This window comes from Monodelphis domestica, chromosome 5 (genome assembly GCF_027887165.1).
Source record: "Monodelphis domestica isolate mMonDom1 chromosome 5, mMonDom1.pri, whole genome shotgun sequence".
NCBI lineage: Eukaryota > Metazoa > Chordata > Mammalia > Didelphimorphia > Didelphidae > Monodelphis > Monodelphis domestica.
The window spans coordinates 202,581,360-202,595,546 of NC_077231.1; the positions used below are offsets into that span (position 1 = coordinate 202,581,360).

Sequence of the window (14,187 nt, forward strand, 5' to 3'; positions counted from 1 at the left end):
TCATTTTATAGATGAAGTAACAGAGGCTCAGATTGGCCCGTGGTCACTCAAGTCAGGATTTCAACCTACACTTCCTACTTGTTACTTTGTACCATCAATAGCTATCAGTCCACAGATGTTATCAACATGAGTTCATTTGTCCTGCAGTCCTCTTTCTGACCACAGGGGGCAACAAGGCGGACTCCCCTGCCTGAGGCGCTTTGCTGACTGGCGGACGGGATGCCTCTTGGATAGACAGTTCTCACAGGTCCTCCCGGAGGCTGCAGTGGCGCCCCTTAGCCTGTAGGCTCCGACCTCCAGGCAGGAAGCAGCAGGAAATGCTTCCACCCCACCCACTGTCCCCCTGCCAGGTGGGTCTGAGAGGCCAGACCTGGAGCTGCGGTGTGGTGAGTGCTTGCGTGGAGGGCGTGGGGGATGGGAAAGAAGGGGAGCGGAAAACGGGGGACGGGGGCAGGGCGGGGTCCTGCTCTGGGGGGCTGGGTGCTCCCCCCCACCCTGTGGGTCCTTGGGCACCTTGTCACAGTGGGAGAGAAGGGAAGAAGCCTTTACTAAGCACTTGCTGTGTGCCAGGCACTGAGCTAAGCGCCTTGTGAACATCCTCTCCTCCCATCCTCACGGCAGCCCTGGGAGGCGGATGCTGTTATTATCCTTAATTTGATTCTCTTCCTTATTGCTTTGTGTGACCTTGGACAAATCAGGCCACTCTCTGAGCTATGGTTACCTCCTGTATGAAATGAGGGGACGACACTCAATAATGAGTCTTTGCTTTCTGTATTGCCTTAAATGTATTTTTATTTTTTTAACCCTTACCTTCTGTCTTAGAATTAATACTGTGTATTGACTCCAAGGCAGAAGAGGGGTAAGGGCTAGGCAATGGGGGTTAAGTGACTTGTCCAGGGTCACACAGCTGGGAAGTGTCTGAGGTCAGATTTGAACCCAGGACCTCCCATCTCTGGGACTGACTCAATTTTTTCTCATTAAAATGTTTATATAGGTCTGTACACTTTTTAATAATTGTTTTCTGACATTTTATGATTCATGTTTTCTCTCCTTCTCCCCCCCCCCATGATGGTAGTTAATAGATATCAATATATATGTTATCCATGTATTATCATACAAACATATTTCCATGTTCACATCACTTACATTAGAGAAAATTCATGGAAGAAATAAAGTGAAGAATGGTCTGCTTTACTCTCTATACTGCTTTAAAGCAGAGGTTCTTTGCTGTTTTGTTTTGTTTTTTTTAGGTCATGATCCCCTCTGGTACTTTTTGAAATTTAGCAATTTCCGTCAATTATGAGATTAAAAACACATTTTTCTAAGAAGCTCCATCCCAGAGTAAGGTATTTAGATTTTTATAATGGAAGGAAACTGAGTTAGCTAGGTGGCTCAGGGAATTGAGAGCCAGGCCTAGAGGTGGGAGGTCCTGGGTTCAAATTTGACCTCTAGACATTTCCTAGCTGTGAGACCCTGGGTAAGTCATTTAACCTCCATTGCCTAGGCCTTACTGCTCTTCTGCCTTGGAACCAAATGTTAGTAGTGATTCTAAGACAGAAGGCAAGGGTTTAATAATAATAATACTCAAAGAAATACTAGATTTCATGGAGAGGCTAGTGAAAATAAAGATGGCACTCAGAGGCCATTTAGTTCCATCTTCCCATTTATAGATGGGGAAGCTGAGATACAAGACAGTATTGAGTAATTTGCCTAAAGTTACACAGCCAGCTAGTGGAAAATGATAGCACCTACCTCCCAGGGTGGTGAGGTAATATTTGTAAAATGAGCATAGTGTTTGGCACACAGTAGGTGCTTAATAAATGCTTGTTCCTTTCCCTCTCTCTCCCTAATGGCAGACTTAAGTGTGGTGTTGGGTTTGGCTAGCGTCCCCAAACCCCCTTGAGTCTCACGAAATAGAGAATCGGTCTCACTTTACAATATAGGCCCTGTTGGCAGCTGGTGCCCGAGTCATAAATGAGATGTGCAGACCTGAAGGCTGGCATCAGAGCCCTGGCTTAGTGGATGGGGCCCAGCTTGAGAATCTGTGAACTCTGATTATGTTATTTACCTCTTGCTTCTTGAGTGCTCGATGGCACATATATTTATTCACACAGATTTCTGGACAGTAATCTGATATTTTGTATAAGCTGAATCACATTCTTTTAAAAATTGATGAAATGCAACTTTATTTTTTGAAATTTTGTTTAAAAATCTATTTTATTGATTCATTTTGTTGTTAGATTGCCTATATTTTCCCTTGTTTCCCTTAGCCTTTCCAAAGAGCCATCCTTTATAAAAAATATTTTTTTTTATGGGGAAAAAATCAGCAAAATCAATCAACTCATTAAAAAATCCATAAAACCAATTAACAAAATCATGTCAACTTATTAAAAATTTAAAAATCAATAAAACCAATCAGCTCACTCAAAAAAAAATCCAACATTATATATAATATTTCACACCCATGAATCCCCACTTCTATGAAATAGGAGGGAAGTATCTTTTCATAATTCTTTTTTGGTAAGGATCAAGGGGAGCAAGTTTAGTCTGGTCTGATTTTGAAACTTCAGTTTTCATTATTTTGTGGTGGTTGCTCTTTTCACATACGATTATTGTCTTCATTTTGTATATTTTCCTGGTTTGACTTATTTCAGTTTGCATCAGTTCACATATATCTTTCCATGTTTTTCTGTGATCTTTATGTTTGCTCTTTCTTATAATGTAATATCCCATTACTGTATCAAAACTTATTTAGCCATTCCCTAATCAATAGAATCACATTCTTGGTGTAATTTTTGCAAGTGGAGATTGTATACCTGAAACATTAACTTACTTACTCCCTTCCTCCCTTCCTCCCTTCCTCCCTTCTTTCTTTCTTTTCTTTCTTTCTTTCTTTCTTTCTTTCTTTCTTTCTTTCTTTCTTTCTTTCTTTCTTTCTTCTTTCTTTCTTTCTTTCTTTCTTTCTTTCTTTCTTTCTTTCTTTCTTTCTCTTCCTTCCTCCCTTCCTCCTTTCTTCTTTCTTTTTTCTTTCTTTCTTTCTTTCTTTCTTTCTTTCTTTCTTTCTTTCTTCTTTCTTTCTTTCTTTCTTTCTTTCTTTCTTTCTTTCTTTCTTTCTTTCTTTCTTTCTTTCTTTCTTTCTTTCTTTCTTTCTTTCTTTCTTTCTTTCTTTCTTTCTTTCTTTCTTTCTTTCTTTCTTTCTTTCTTTCTTTCTTTCTTCCTTCCTTCCTCCCTCCCTCCCCTCCCCTCCCTCCCTCCCTCTCTCTCTCTCTCTCTCTCTCTCTCTCTCTCTTTCTTTCTTTCTTTCTTTCTTTCTTTCTTTCTTTCTTTCTTTCTTTCTTTCCTTCATCTCCTTCCCTTCCCTTGCATCTTAGAATCAATACTAAATATTAGTTCCAAGGCAGAAGAACAGTAAGAGCTAAGAAACTGGGGTTAAGTGCCTTGGCCAAAGTCCTGTCTCTAGGCTTGGCTCTCTATCAACTAAGCCACCTATCTGCCTTTCCTCTATCACTTTCTTAAGTCCAAATAATCAGCAAAACAATAAGTTGCACCTGCCATAGGACCAGCCTCATCCTTCTTTCACCTTCACACACTTAGTTATCACCAGCTTGACCTTTTTAGATATAGGTAGTGTGTAATGAAACATTTTATTAAAAATCTTCCTTTTAATAAATTTATTTTTAATATTTTTAAAAATTGCACTCTGAATTTTCTCCCTCCCTCCAGTCCTTCTCTTATCCAATGAGAAAGTGTATATATATATTATGCACACACACCAATCATATGAAATATACATGTGAAATCATATAAAACATATTTCCATGACAGTCCTGTTGGGGAGAAAAGCAAGAAAAATAAAGAAAGTGATAAAGTTTCAGTCTGCACTTAGAGTTCATCAGATCTGATGAGGGTAATATCTCTTATTGGCAGTCAGGTGGCCCAGTGGATTGAGAGCCAGGTCTAGGGGCAGGAGGTCCTCGGTTCAAATTTGACCTGACACTTCCTAGCTATGTGACCCTGGGCAAGTCACGTAACCCCCACATTGCCTAGCCTTTACCACTCTTCTGCCTTGGAACCAATACACAGTATTCATTCTAAGATGGAAGGGAAGTGCTTAAAAAAAAAAAGAAAAGAAAACCCTATAAAGTAATAAACATTTAGATTGTACCTAATATGGGCCAAGGACTATGATAAACATTTTAAGATTGTGCTCATATATGATCCTCACAACCACTCTGTGGAAGAGGTGCTAATAGTAGCTCCATTTTATCGATGAGGAAACTGAGGCAGGCAGCCATTAAGTGCCTTGCCCTGGGTCACTCAGATACTGAGTGTCTGAGACCAGATTCTAATACACATTATTCCAATATAGATTCCTATATGTCATTACAATATATGTTCTCTTATATTTTATTTCAATCTATATTCCTATATAGATTATTCCAATATAGAGTCCTATTTGTATTTTTCTAATATATGTAATTCTAATATATTATTCTCACACATATTATTCCAATATATTCCTATGTTATTCTAATACATAGTCCTATATATTATTTTAATAGATTTTATTCCTATATGTTATTCTAACATTATTTTCATATGTATTATTTTGATGCATTCCTATATATTGTTCCCATATATTATTTGAATATATAATTCTAATATAGAGTCCTCCATATATTTCTGACTATGCATAACTGCAGCATACCATTCTCACATATATTATGATCACATATTCTTACATAGGATCCAATACATAATGTCGGTTATTTATATATATGTATGCATAATTCCAACATTGATGTCCATCTGCCTGGTATGTGAGACAAGGATGAGTGGGGGGCGTCGTCTCCCTGGACCACTCCTGCCTTCCCTGAGCCGCCTCGGGCCCAGGGATGAGGGTGACTCAGGAAAGGGGGCTGCCTGGCACTGCTCCCGGGGCCTTTCTGGTGAAACCGAGCCCTCCCTCATCCAGCCTGCCCTGTCTGCGTCCAGCAGCCTCCTGGCCCAGCGGGGCTGGGGAGCAAACAGCCATAAAGCATCAGGATGTCCCCAACCTCTCTTCCTGGAATCCACTCCATCTGTGCTTCTGGGAAAGGGGGGGCCGGGGGAGGGTTTCTGGGAAATGCCATTGACGAGGGACCTTTCTGTTGACCAGAAATAGGTCGAAGGAGCCCGGCTGTCTTTTTGCCTCTGCTGTGGATTTTGTGCCTGTCACTGGGTTCTGCAGCCCAAAGAGCCCGATGACAGGCTCCGCCGTGCCCTGGTCTGAGCGGCTGAGGTGGTGGCCGCCTGGGGAAGGCCAGCCGCCAGAGCATCCTCGGGAATGTTTGGGCCGGCTCCAGCCCCGTGATGCCCCGGCCTCCTGGAGGATGCCCCACCTGCAGAGTCGGCCTACAGGCTGCCTTTTTGTCCTGTTTCTTCTGCCCAGTGACCTCCTCTTGACTGCCCCCCCACACACACACCTGGGGTTTAACAGATCATCAGTCAGCGGGTTTGTATTAGTCTTAAAGGCCAGGCTCTGTGCGTCGGTGTGGGGATACAAGGACAAGAAGCACCCCTGTTCCCCGGCCTCCAGGAGCCCTTGTGGGAGGAGAAACAGAAACATGAAATCAGGGTGAGATTATTTGTGAGGGAGCACCCCAATATTGACTGATTGAATGCAATGAACTCAAATAAACATTTCTGAAGGAGACGTGGACTGAGTGAAGCTGAGAGGGAGCCCCGCTCTAAGGAGCAGAGATATTGGGGGTGTTTCCAGACCTGTGGCTCCATCGTGGTAGGACGGGTGCTCTTCCACTGGTACCGATCAGGAATTCTTTTTTGTTTTGAACCCTCACCTTCCGTCTTGGAGTCAATACTGTGTATGGGTTCCAGGGCAGAAGAGCGGTAAGGGCTAGGCAGTGGGGGTCAAGTGACTTGCCCAGGGTCACCCAGCTAGGAAGTGTCTGAGGCCAGATTGGAACCTAGAACCTCCCGTCTTCAAGCCTGGCTCTCCATCCCCCGAGACAGGGAGCTGCCCCTCAGCAACCCATTTTAACTCAAAAGCCTCAGCTAGTTGCCTGGGACCCAGACGGATGTACTGGCATTGCTCTAGGGCCCCCAAGTCACTCATCAGAGGCAGCCTTGAACCCAGGTCTTCAGGACTCTACGGAAATCTAGACTCAAATGTGTATGACCACGTTCCAGGTCCTGTGCTAAGCGCTCTGCAGATCTAATGGCATTTTTTCCTCCAACAACCCTGGAATGTAGGTGCTATGATTATGTGCATTTTACAGATGAAGAAACTGAGGCAGACAGACCAAGTGACTTGCTGAGGGTCAGGCAATTAGTAAGTGTTTGAGGCTGAAATTGAACTCAAGTGATCCTGATTCCGGCTGGCGCTGTGGTCTACCCTCCTCCCCAGGGCAAGGGGGTCCGGCTGCTTTGAGGGTGGACGCGGAGCCGGCTCTCCCGGGAGCAGGACTCGCCGAAGGGAACGTGGCAGAGTGTGTAGGGCGGATGCGGTGGCGAGGGGGACTAGATTAGGCAGGGCAGAGGAGCTGCTTTAGTATTAGACAAGTGCGATGGAGACTTAAAAACGTTGTTATTTCCAGTGACATTCGCCCAGGAGGCATGCCTAACCCAGAATGACACGGGGGGGGGGGGGGGGTGTCTTGATTTTCTGTTGGCTTCCGGTAAGTGTTCCCTAAAATCGTCCTGGAGCAGAGCCACGCCACGGAGGGCGGGGGGGTCCCGGCCATCTCTCGAAGTCAGGAAAGATTCCCGTGAAATCCGCGGAGGGGAATCTAATGGAAGGATGTCAGGGCTGAGAGGAAGGCTCCCTCTCTGCCGTCCCGTCGCGGGGCTCTGCTCAGAGGTGGGGACCAGCCAGGTGTCGGGAGCCCGGAGCATCCTGCCGCGTCTACGTCACACGTGTCTGTCTGTCCCCAGATAAGCGAGCGCGCGGAGAGCGGCGGCTGGGGAGTGCGCGGCTACTGACTGTGGCCATGAGCCCTGAGTAGAGGGGCAGCACCTGCTGTCCTGCGGAGAAGGATGCTACACGGGGCTCCGCTCCGGCTCGCCATGAGGGCCGCCCTGGTCCTGAGCTTCTTCCTGGCGGCAACCTGGAGTCAAAAGATGTTCAATGGGTCAGTAGAGGCTCTCCGCCTCGGGGTCGGGACCAGGGTGGCCGGGATGGAGCTGAGGCGGGGAGCGCTGCTGGGTTCTGGTCTCAGCGCCTCTTCTGCTTAGTTTTGTTCTCGGTCTGCCTCCGTTTCAGCACCGTGCAATGGGTCCATTGGCAGTCAAACATCCCCCCTCCCTCTTCATTCATTCCTCGGATTAGCATCCTACTGGGTGCCCCTTAGAGGAAGGCCGGGCAGCCAGCCTGGGGGGGGGGGGTCCGGAGCCCCTGAACAGATCCTAGAACAAGGTTGGCGCCCTCTTCTCCATGACAGCCTTCTTTCCTCGTCCTCACGTCCTCTCCCTCCCTTCCCCTTCCAGTTGCCTCTTCTTTCTCCGTTTTCTTCCTCACTCTCTGCAGCCGATGCTCACCTTGGCGGCCGCCGCCCGGTCCCCATCCTTGGCAGCTCCTTGCTTCTCTCCTTCTGTCCTGTCCCGGCGGCTCTCCCCGCGCCTCCCGCCTCCCCACCACAGACTGCCTCCCTGCCTTCTGTCTTCCCAGGGACCAGGTTCTTCGGGTCAAGGCCAAGGACGAGAAGGAGCTTCAGTTACTGAGGAAACTGAAGGACTCAGATTCCCTGAAGGTGAGGACAAGTCATGGCACTTGCCTGCCCTTAGTTTCCTTGTATGCTAGTATAGGAGCGAGTCTAGATGGCAGGAAGCCGTTTCCCTGGTCTCTTGAACCCCTGGGGAGCCCTTGGGAAATGCGCAGATTAATTTTAATTCACTTTACTCTTCAGAAGTGGATGCATGTATGTGGGTGCTTTTAGAAAGGGAGGGAGCCCGTGCTAAGAGCGACAGACCCCGCCCCCGGGGCTGGCCGGAGTCAGCTGGGAAAATACAATGTCCTAAATAGGGCTGGGGACCAGAAGAAGCTGCTGCCCCTTTAGGCTTCCAGCAGGATCGGGGAAACCAGGCAGACCTTGTCAAACTGGGGGGGGGGGGGTCAAGGGCTGGGGCTGGAGGAGGGCTGTCTTCCCCTGGTACAAACCTGATACTAGCTGTGTGACCTTGGCAAGTCCCTCTGGCTGCCTCAGTTTTCTCAACTATAAAATGGGGATAATGAGAGCACCTGCTTCCCAGGAGTCTTATGAGGCTCAAATAAGATAATATCTGCAAAGCACTTACCACAGGGCTGGCACATAGCAAGCGCTAAAAATGTTGGCCAGTTTGGTGGTGGTTATTATTATTATCTGTAAAACGGGGGTCACAACAGCGTGGACCTTCCAGAGTTGTTGGGATCAAATGAGAGCCTGTCTGTGAAGTGCTTGGCACACAGTGAGTGCCTTTACACACGCTCGCTATTTTATTAGTGTCGCCCTTAGTAATGCTGTTGATAAGATGGGATGACAGTAGTGCCCCCTGCACACGGTTTAGCCCAGTAGTAGGCGCCTAGCGAGCACTATATAAATGTTACTGTGATCCACCACGCGCCCATTTGACAGAGAGAAAAATGGAGAAACAAGCCATCGGCTAATGTCAGGGACACAGTCGACTCCTGAGAGTAGAATCGAAGCATCCCACATGCCTGCCCTACTTTTTTCTGCCATTTCCATGACAGAAGAGAAGGGATGGCCTCCGCCTGCAGTTCCTCCCGGCTCCTGGCCCTTGTCAGTCCCCCCGTGGGCCGAGGACCAGTGACACGGCCTCCCTCCTCGCCCCGTTAGAGGTGCTGGGGAGTCCTCGGGCCCGGCGGGGCCCCGGTGCAAAGCTGAATTTACCCAGTGCCGAGTAGGCCTGGGCATCCCAGGACACGGAGCATTCTTTGGGGCGAGAGCCTTGGCTTTCTAACTGCTCCCCAGGAGGCCTTTCAGTAGCAACATTGGGGCGCGGCCTCTCTGATGTGTGCGTCCAAGATCACACAGGGACACTCCATTTCTCTTCCTTCTCTCCTCCCCACCCCCGCCTGCCCCAAGATTGATTTCTGGCATTCCCCAGCGAGACCCAGCCTCCCTGTGGATATGAGGGTGCCTTTCGCGAACCTGAAAATTGTCAAAAACTACCTGAATTCCACCGGCATGTCTTATACCATCATGATAGAGGACGTCCAGGTAAGGTCTCTTACTAGGTCTGGGGTTGGTGCCTCACTTTACTTACCCTAATGTGGTAGGGGTGTCTTGTCCATGTCGCGGGGTTGGGGGCTCAGCACCCCATGATCTGGAAAATCCATGTAATTAAACGAAACCTTCCCTTCATACCAGAGAAGCCCAAGTTTTTTCGACCTCTTTTTGGGGGTGTTTATCATCATTGACTGTAACTTTTGGGTCAAGTATGTGTTGGTGAATCTCAAAGCTTTTTCTGTGTCATCTGTTTCCCTTTCACGTATCATTTGCGGCTTCCACAAATCTTACCCCAAATTCCCATTCGATTTCGTGTGCTGAACCCCGATATCTTGAAGCTGCAGTGGGGAAAGTCGCCTGTAGTAGAGAGCCTCGGGCTGCCGCTTGTGAAGTGAGGGGATCAGACTAGGCCACCTCGGAGGTCCCACAGAGCTCCGGATTTGACCCGAGTACTTGGGATTCTAGGTGTAAATGGCACGTCCTGACCCCAGGCCTGTGCTGTATTTATGTATGTGTGTGCGTCTATAGGTTCCATTGGGTGGCATGCTAAACAAAGGCAGGGGCGGTCACAGGCAAGAAGCCATTAGGCCCTTTGATCCACATCCTGCCTTTTAGGGTGTGGGAAGAGGACAGGAAAGGCTAATAGATAATTAAGAGCAGTTTCTAGAACTGGTCCAATGAACATCCAAATATCCAAAATATAATTTCTAACTTAGTTAGCAATATATTCAAATAACTAAATTTCAAACTTGTAAGAGAACCTGTCATTAGAAATTTTCCTTTTTTTTTTTGTTCTACTAGAAAAGGTCTGAGCATCTCTCTCTGTTCAATCCAGGGCATAGGGATTAGAGGGCTAGGCCAGGAGTCAGGAAGATCAGAGTGCGAATCTGGCCTCAGACACTTACTAGCTATGTGACACTTAGCCTTATTTGTCTCCGTTTCCTTATCTGTAAAGTGAACCAGAGGAAGAAATGGCAAACCAAGCTCGTCTTTTTGCCAAGAAAACCCTGAATCGGATCGTTGGATCAAGAGTTGGATAGGACTAAAATGACCAAACAACAACAAAGTTCAGCCCGAGTCTGCAAACATTTGCTTTTTTATATGCAGAGGGTCGCTAGGTGAACAAAAAGATCATGCTGGAATGGTCAGGCGTCTTCTCTTGAGCACTGGTTTGATTTATTGTGGAGGGACGATCAAGGAGGGACCCTTATGGGTACCCTCGTACGTGGAATTCGGCCGAGTTTTAGCCTGGAAATTAGACTTTCCAGACCAAACTCCTCTTTGGGTTATTTTGAATCTGGGAAAAGTCTGGCTCCAGAACCATCAGATCATACACTCTGTCTGGCTGTGGTCAGCCAGGGATGGATGCGTTCACTGACGAAGACAGCGGCATCTCCAGACCTTAGAGAGCCCGTGGACGGGCCAGCTCAGTAGAGCGATGGGCCCCCCAGGACCACGTGCTGACCTGGGTTTGTCATGCGCCCTCGAGTAAGGAGCGGACCAGAAGGCGGCCTTCGATATTTCGGGGGCTAAATTGACCTACTTTAAACTTGCCGTCCATTAAAATTCCTAGAATTTTGTTTTTCACACCAAGCGGCGGGACGGAGCGTGCAAACCCCGCCTCAGGTCTCCACCCGCTGGGTGACCTTGAGCCAACCACTCGGACCCCGTCTGTTTGCTGTGTGAAATTAGGGCTGATGATGATGGTGCCCCCTGCCAGGGCTGCTGTAAAGCTCTTTGCAAACCTTAAAGCTTACAGCATACTGAATCCTTTCTAGAGGAGTAAATTGTTATAACTAATCATTTGTGAGGATCGTCCGGCTGTTCTTCTATTTCGTGCTTATAAAACTGATTTTTCAAACCCAGGTTTAGGACTTTCCATTTATCTACATTAGATGGCAAATTATAGATTGGGCGCAATCTACAGGGGCAGATCTCTTGAGGAAATCAATTGACTTATTGACAAATCGGCCCAAGTTTCGTGTTCTAATGCGTGGCCATCTTGTGGATCCAGAGCCTGCTAGCTTTCTGCTATCTTCTAAGAGGATGGGCGACCTATGCGCGTGCCGGCTGGGGCTGTGTTATCTGTGTGCACCAGCGGCCTCTGTGAGGGCACTCTGGGACCCTGAAGCGCCCCATCCGCGGCGGCTTGCTTGTTATCTCGGGCCTCCTCATCCCACCTTGAGGAAGCTGGGCCCCGAGCACACCGGCCTGCCCGCCCGCCGTGGGCGCTTTGCAAGCCTGCTCCCGGCTCTTCCCCAGCTCCGGGCTGACCTCCGTGTTAGCTAGCCCGTAGGTGGCGGAGCCAGGCCGGAGCCAAGACTCCGGACCCCTTCCCCAGCCCTGTGCTTCGGGGGCGCGGCTGGCCTGGGCCCTGACCCCTGGCCTGGGGGCTGTGTTGCAGGTGCTCTTAGATGAGGAGCGGAAAGGCATGTCGGCGTCCCAGAGAACGGAGAGGAGCACGAGCGGCTTCAGGTACAACTCTTACCACACGCTCCAGGAGGTAGGTGTTCAGCCCCATTGGGTGGGCACTTAGGGAGCCCCCGCGAGGGCTGGGGGAGAGCAGGACAGAGAGCATGTCGACAAAAAAGCAACTACTGGAGAGAGTGAGGGGGCCTGAACACCAGGCCTGGGGTTCAGATCTGAGTTCAAATCCTGCCTCGTGCTTACTAGCTGTGTGGCCCTGGGCGACTCCTTTGACTTCTGTTTGCCTTAATTCACGGAAGAAGGAAAAAGCCAACCGCTCCAGAAGCCCTGTGGACGTTACTGGCATGCTGTGGCCTATGGGTCACGTGACTGAACAAAACAAATATTTAGGAAATAAGCCTAAGATAATTGGAAGATGGATCAAAACAGCCAAGAACATCAGGACTGGCTTTCCATAGAAATAGGCCAGTATCCCCCACTATTTTCTCTGGCTCTGGCAGGTGTACCTTCTGGGTCCCAGAGGGAATAGTCCCCCCCCCCCCCCAGGGTTAAATCTTTTTTTTTAAAACTCTTACCTTCCATTTTAGAATCCATACTGCATAGTGGTTCCAAGGCGGAGGAGTTTCAAGGCCTAGGCAATGGGGGTAGAGTGACTTGCCCAGGGACACACAGCTAGGAAGTATCGGAGCCCAGATTTGAACCCAGGACCTCCCATCTCTAAGCTTGGTGCTCTATCTACTGAGACACCTAACTGCCCCCTCCCCAAATTAATTCTGTCTCACAGCTCCTGACTCCCCACCTCAGGCCTCCCACCACAGGACTGTTATTGGTTGGGGAGGCCTAGGGTGCAAATCAATGAGTCAGGGCAGCCTGGCCTATCTCTACTCCTGGAAAAACCAACTCAGAACACACATCCTGCTTCATATTCAAAGGACGCTAATGCTCTTATCCTCAGCACCATCGTCACCGCCGCCATGATTTCCTAACGTTGACCTAAAGAGAGGCTGCACGTTCCCCCTAAATCTGCCTCCTGCCTAAAATCTGACCCTGGCCCGTCATCCTTACTGTTCTTCTTGTATACCAAGACGTGTCCTTTCTCCGGGAGAGCTCATCTCAGGGAGGCGGCCCCTATTTGCGCCAGTCTGGTGGATGGCAAGGTGAATGCTGGAATGCCTCTCCGCGGGCACTGCCAGCCTTCTCACCTGCCTTCCTTTCAGATCTACACCTGGATGGACAACTTTGTGGCCGAGCACGCAGACCTGGTCTCGAAAATTGTGATTGGTCAAACCTTTGAGAAACGGTCCATTTTCGTGCTGAAGGTAATGCCTCGACCCCCTGCTCATCCTTTCCTGGGGGCTCCCCTCCCTTCTGTGCTCCCGTGGAGTCATGGGGTCGGGTGACTGTTAGGACAAGCGGTCCGGAGGGTCTCCCCCTCTGGGACTCGTAGGGAGAGGGCCCGTCTGTCTGGTTTGCTTCACGTTTGGGTCTCCATGCAGGGACCTCTGAGCCCCGCCTCGTAGGGTGCCCGGACAGGGATCGTCAGCACCCCGTCTAGCAAGGGGCCCCCAAACACACTCGGGGGGCTCCTCGGTGGGAGGATTATGGAGGAATGAGAGCTGCCGATTGGCACCGTCACCCTGGGGTGGAGAGGCCCCAGGGTGGGCCTCGTCGTCCTTCTAGGTGTCTCTGTCGCTCCGTCTGTTAGCCAGGAACAGGGATACGCAGTCCTCCTGCCCTTTCCCACAAAGGTGGTTTTGAGATTTTTCCTTTTACAGAATTATCCACAATCCGCCAACTTACAGGCTGTCTTGATAAATGAATTTGAGCCAAGAGGGAGGACTCTGCTTCATGCACGAGTGTCTTGGAAATAATTGTGAGCCTCTTGGGGAGAGAGCTCTCCACTGCAGGGTCAGAGCCTTCATCTGGGGGACCCTCGAGAGGTGGCCGAGGGCCTCCCCTGGACTGGGCGGCCTTCATGGTGCGAGGACCCTCTGCCCAGGGAAGGCCGGGCCTTGTCACCAGGAAGCTCTGCCCGGGCGGACCCTCTATTGGACAGCCGAAGGGCTCTCCTTCCTCGGCGCTCATCCCCATCCCCGCGCCCCCTGGAGAAGACATCCTTTTTCACTCCTTTCTTCTGGCCTCGTCCCTAGAGGTGTGGGGAAGCCGGCGACACGCACGCACACACGTGCCAGTGGTCGCTCGCAGGCTACCTGCAAGCCCCCAAGGATGCCTCCTGTACAGCTGGTCCGTGCCCCGGAGCTGTGGGGAGGGTCCTCCCGGCTGGGTGGCCGGAGCCCCTGGGAGCCCCTGGAACGCCCCTCGGGGGCTGGCTTTGTTGTCTCCTAGTTCAGCACCGGCAATAAGACCCGGCCCGCCGTCTGGATTGACACCGGCATTCACGCCCGGGAGTGGATCACCCAGGCCACTGGAGTGTGGACGGCCATGAAGGTCAGCGGGGACCGCGAGGCCAGGCCTCAGCCAAAGCGTGTAGAATCGGGCCTCCGACGCGGCCTCTCTCCGTGACTTCCATTGCCCA

At 49.7% G+C, this 14,187-nt stretch overlaps 1 protein-coding gene across 1 annotated transcript in view; it reads left to right on the forward strand.

Moving 5' to 3' along the window:
- The first annotated feature begins 201 nt into the window (after window positions 1-201).
- Window positions 202-14,187, forward strand: part of LOC100020573 (carboxypeptidase A5) — a 29,908-nt gene continuing 15,922 nt past the window's right edge. Inside the window, exons 1-7 of the mRNA XM_007504321.3 lie at window positions 202-386; window positions 6,934-7,130; window positions 7,667-7,748; window positions 9,081-9,215; window positions 11,629-11,727; window positions 12,869-12,970; window positions 13,998-14,099. Of these exons, the coding sequence (XP_007504383.2) occupies window positions 7,036-7,130; window positions 7,667-7,748; window positions 9,081-9,215; window positions 11,629-11,727; window positions 12,869-12,970; window positions 13,998-14,099 (615 nt within the window). The 5' untranslated portion in view covers window positions 202-386; window positions 6,934-7,035. The remainder of the gene's footprint in view (window positions 387-6,933; window positions 7,131-7,666; window positions 7,749-9,080; window positions 9,216-11,628; window positions 11,728-12,868; window positions 12,971-13,997; window positions 14,100-14,187) is intronic.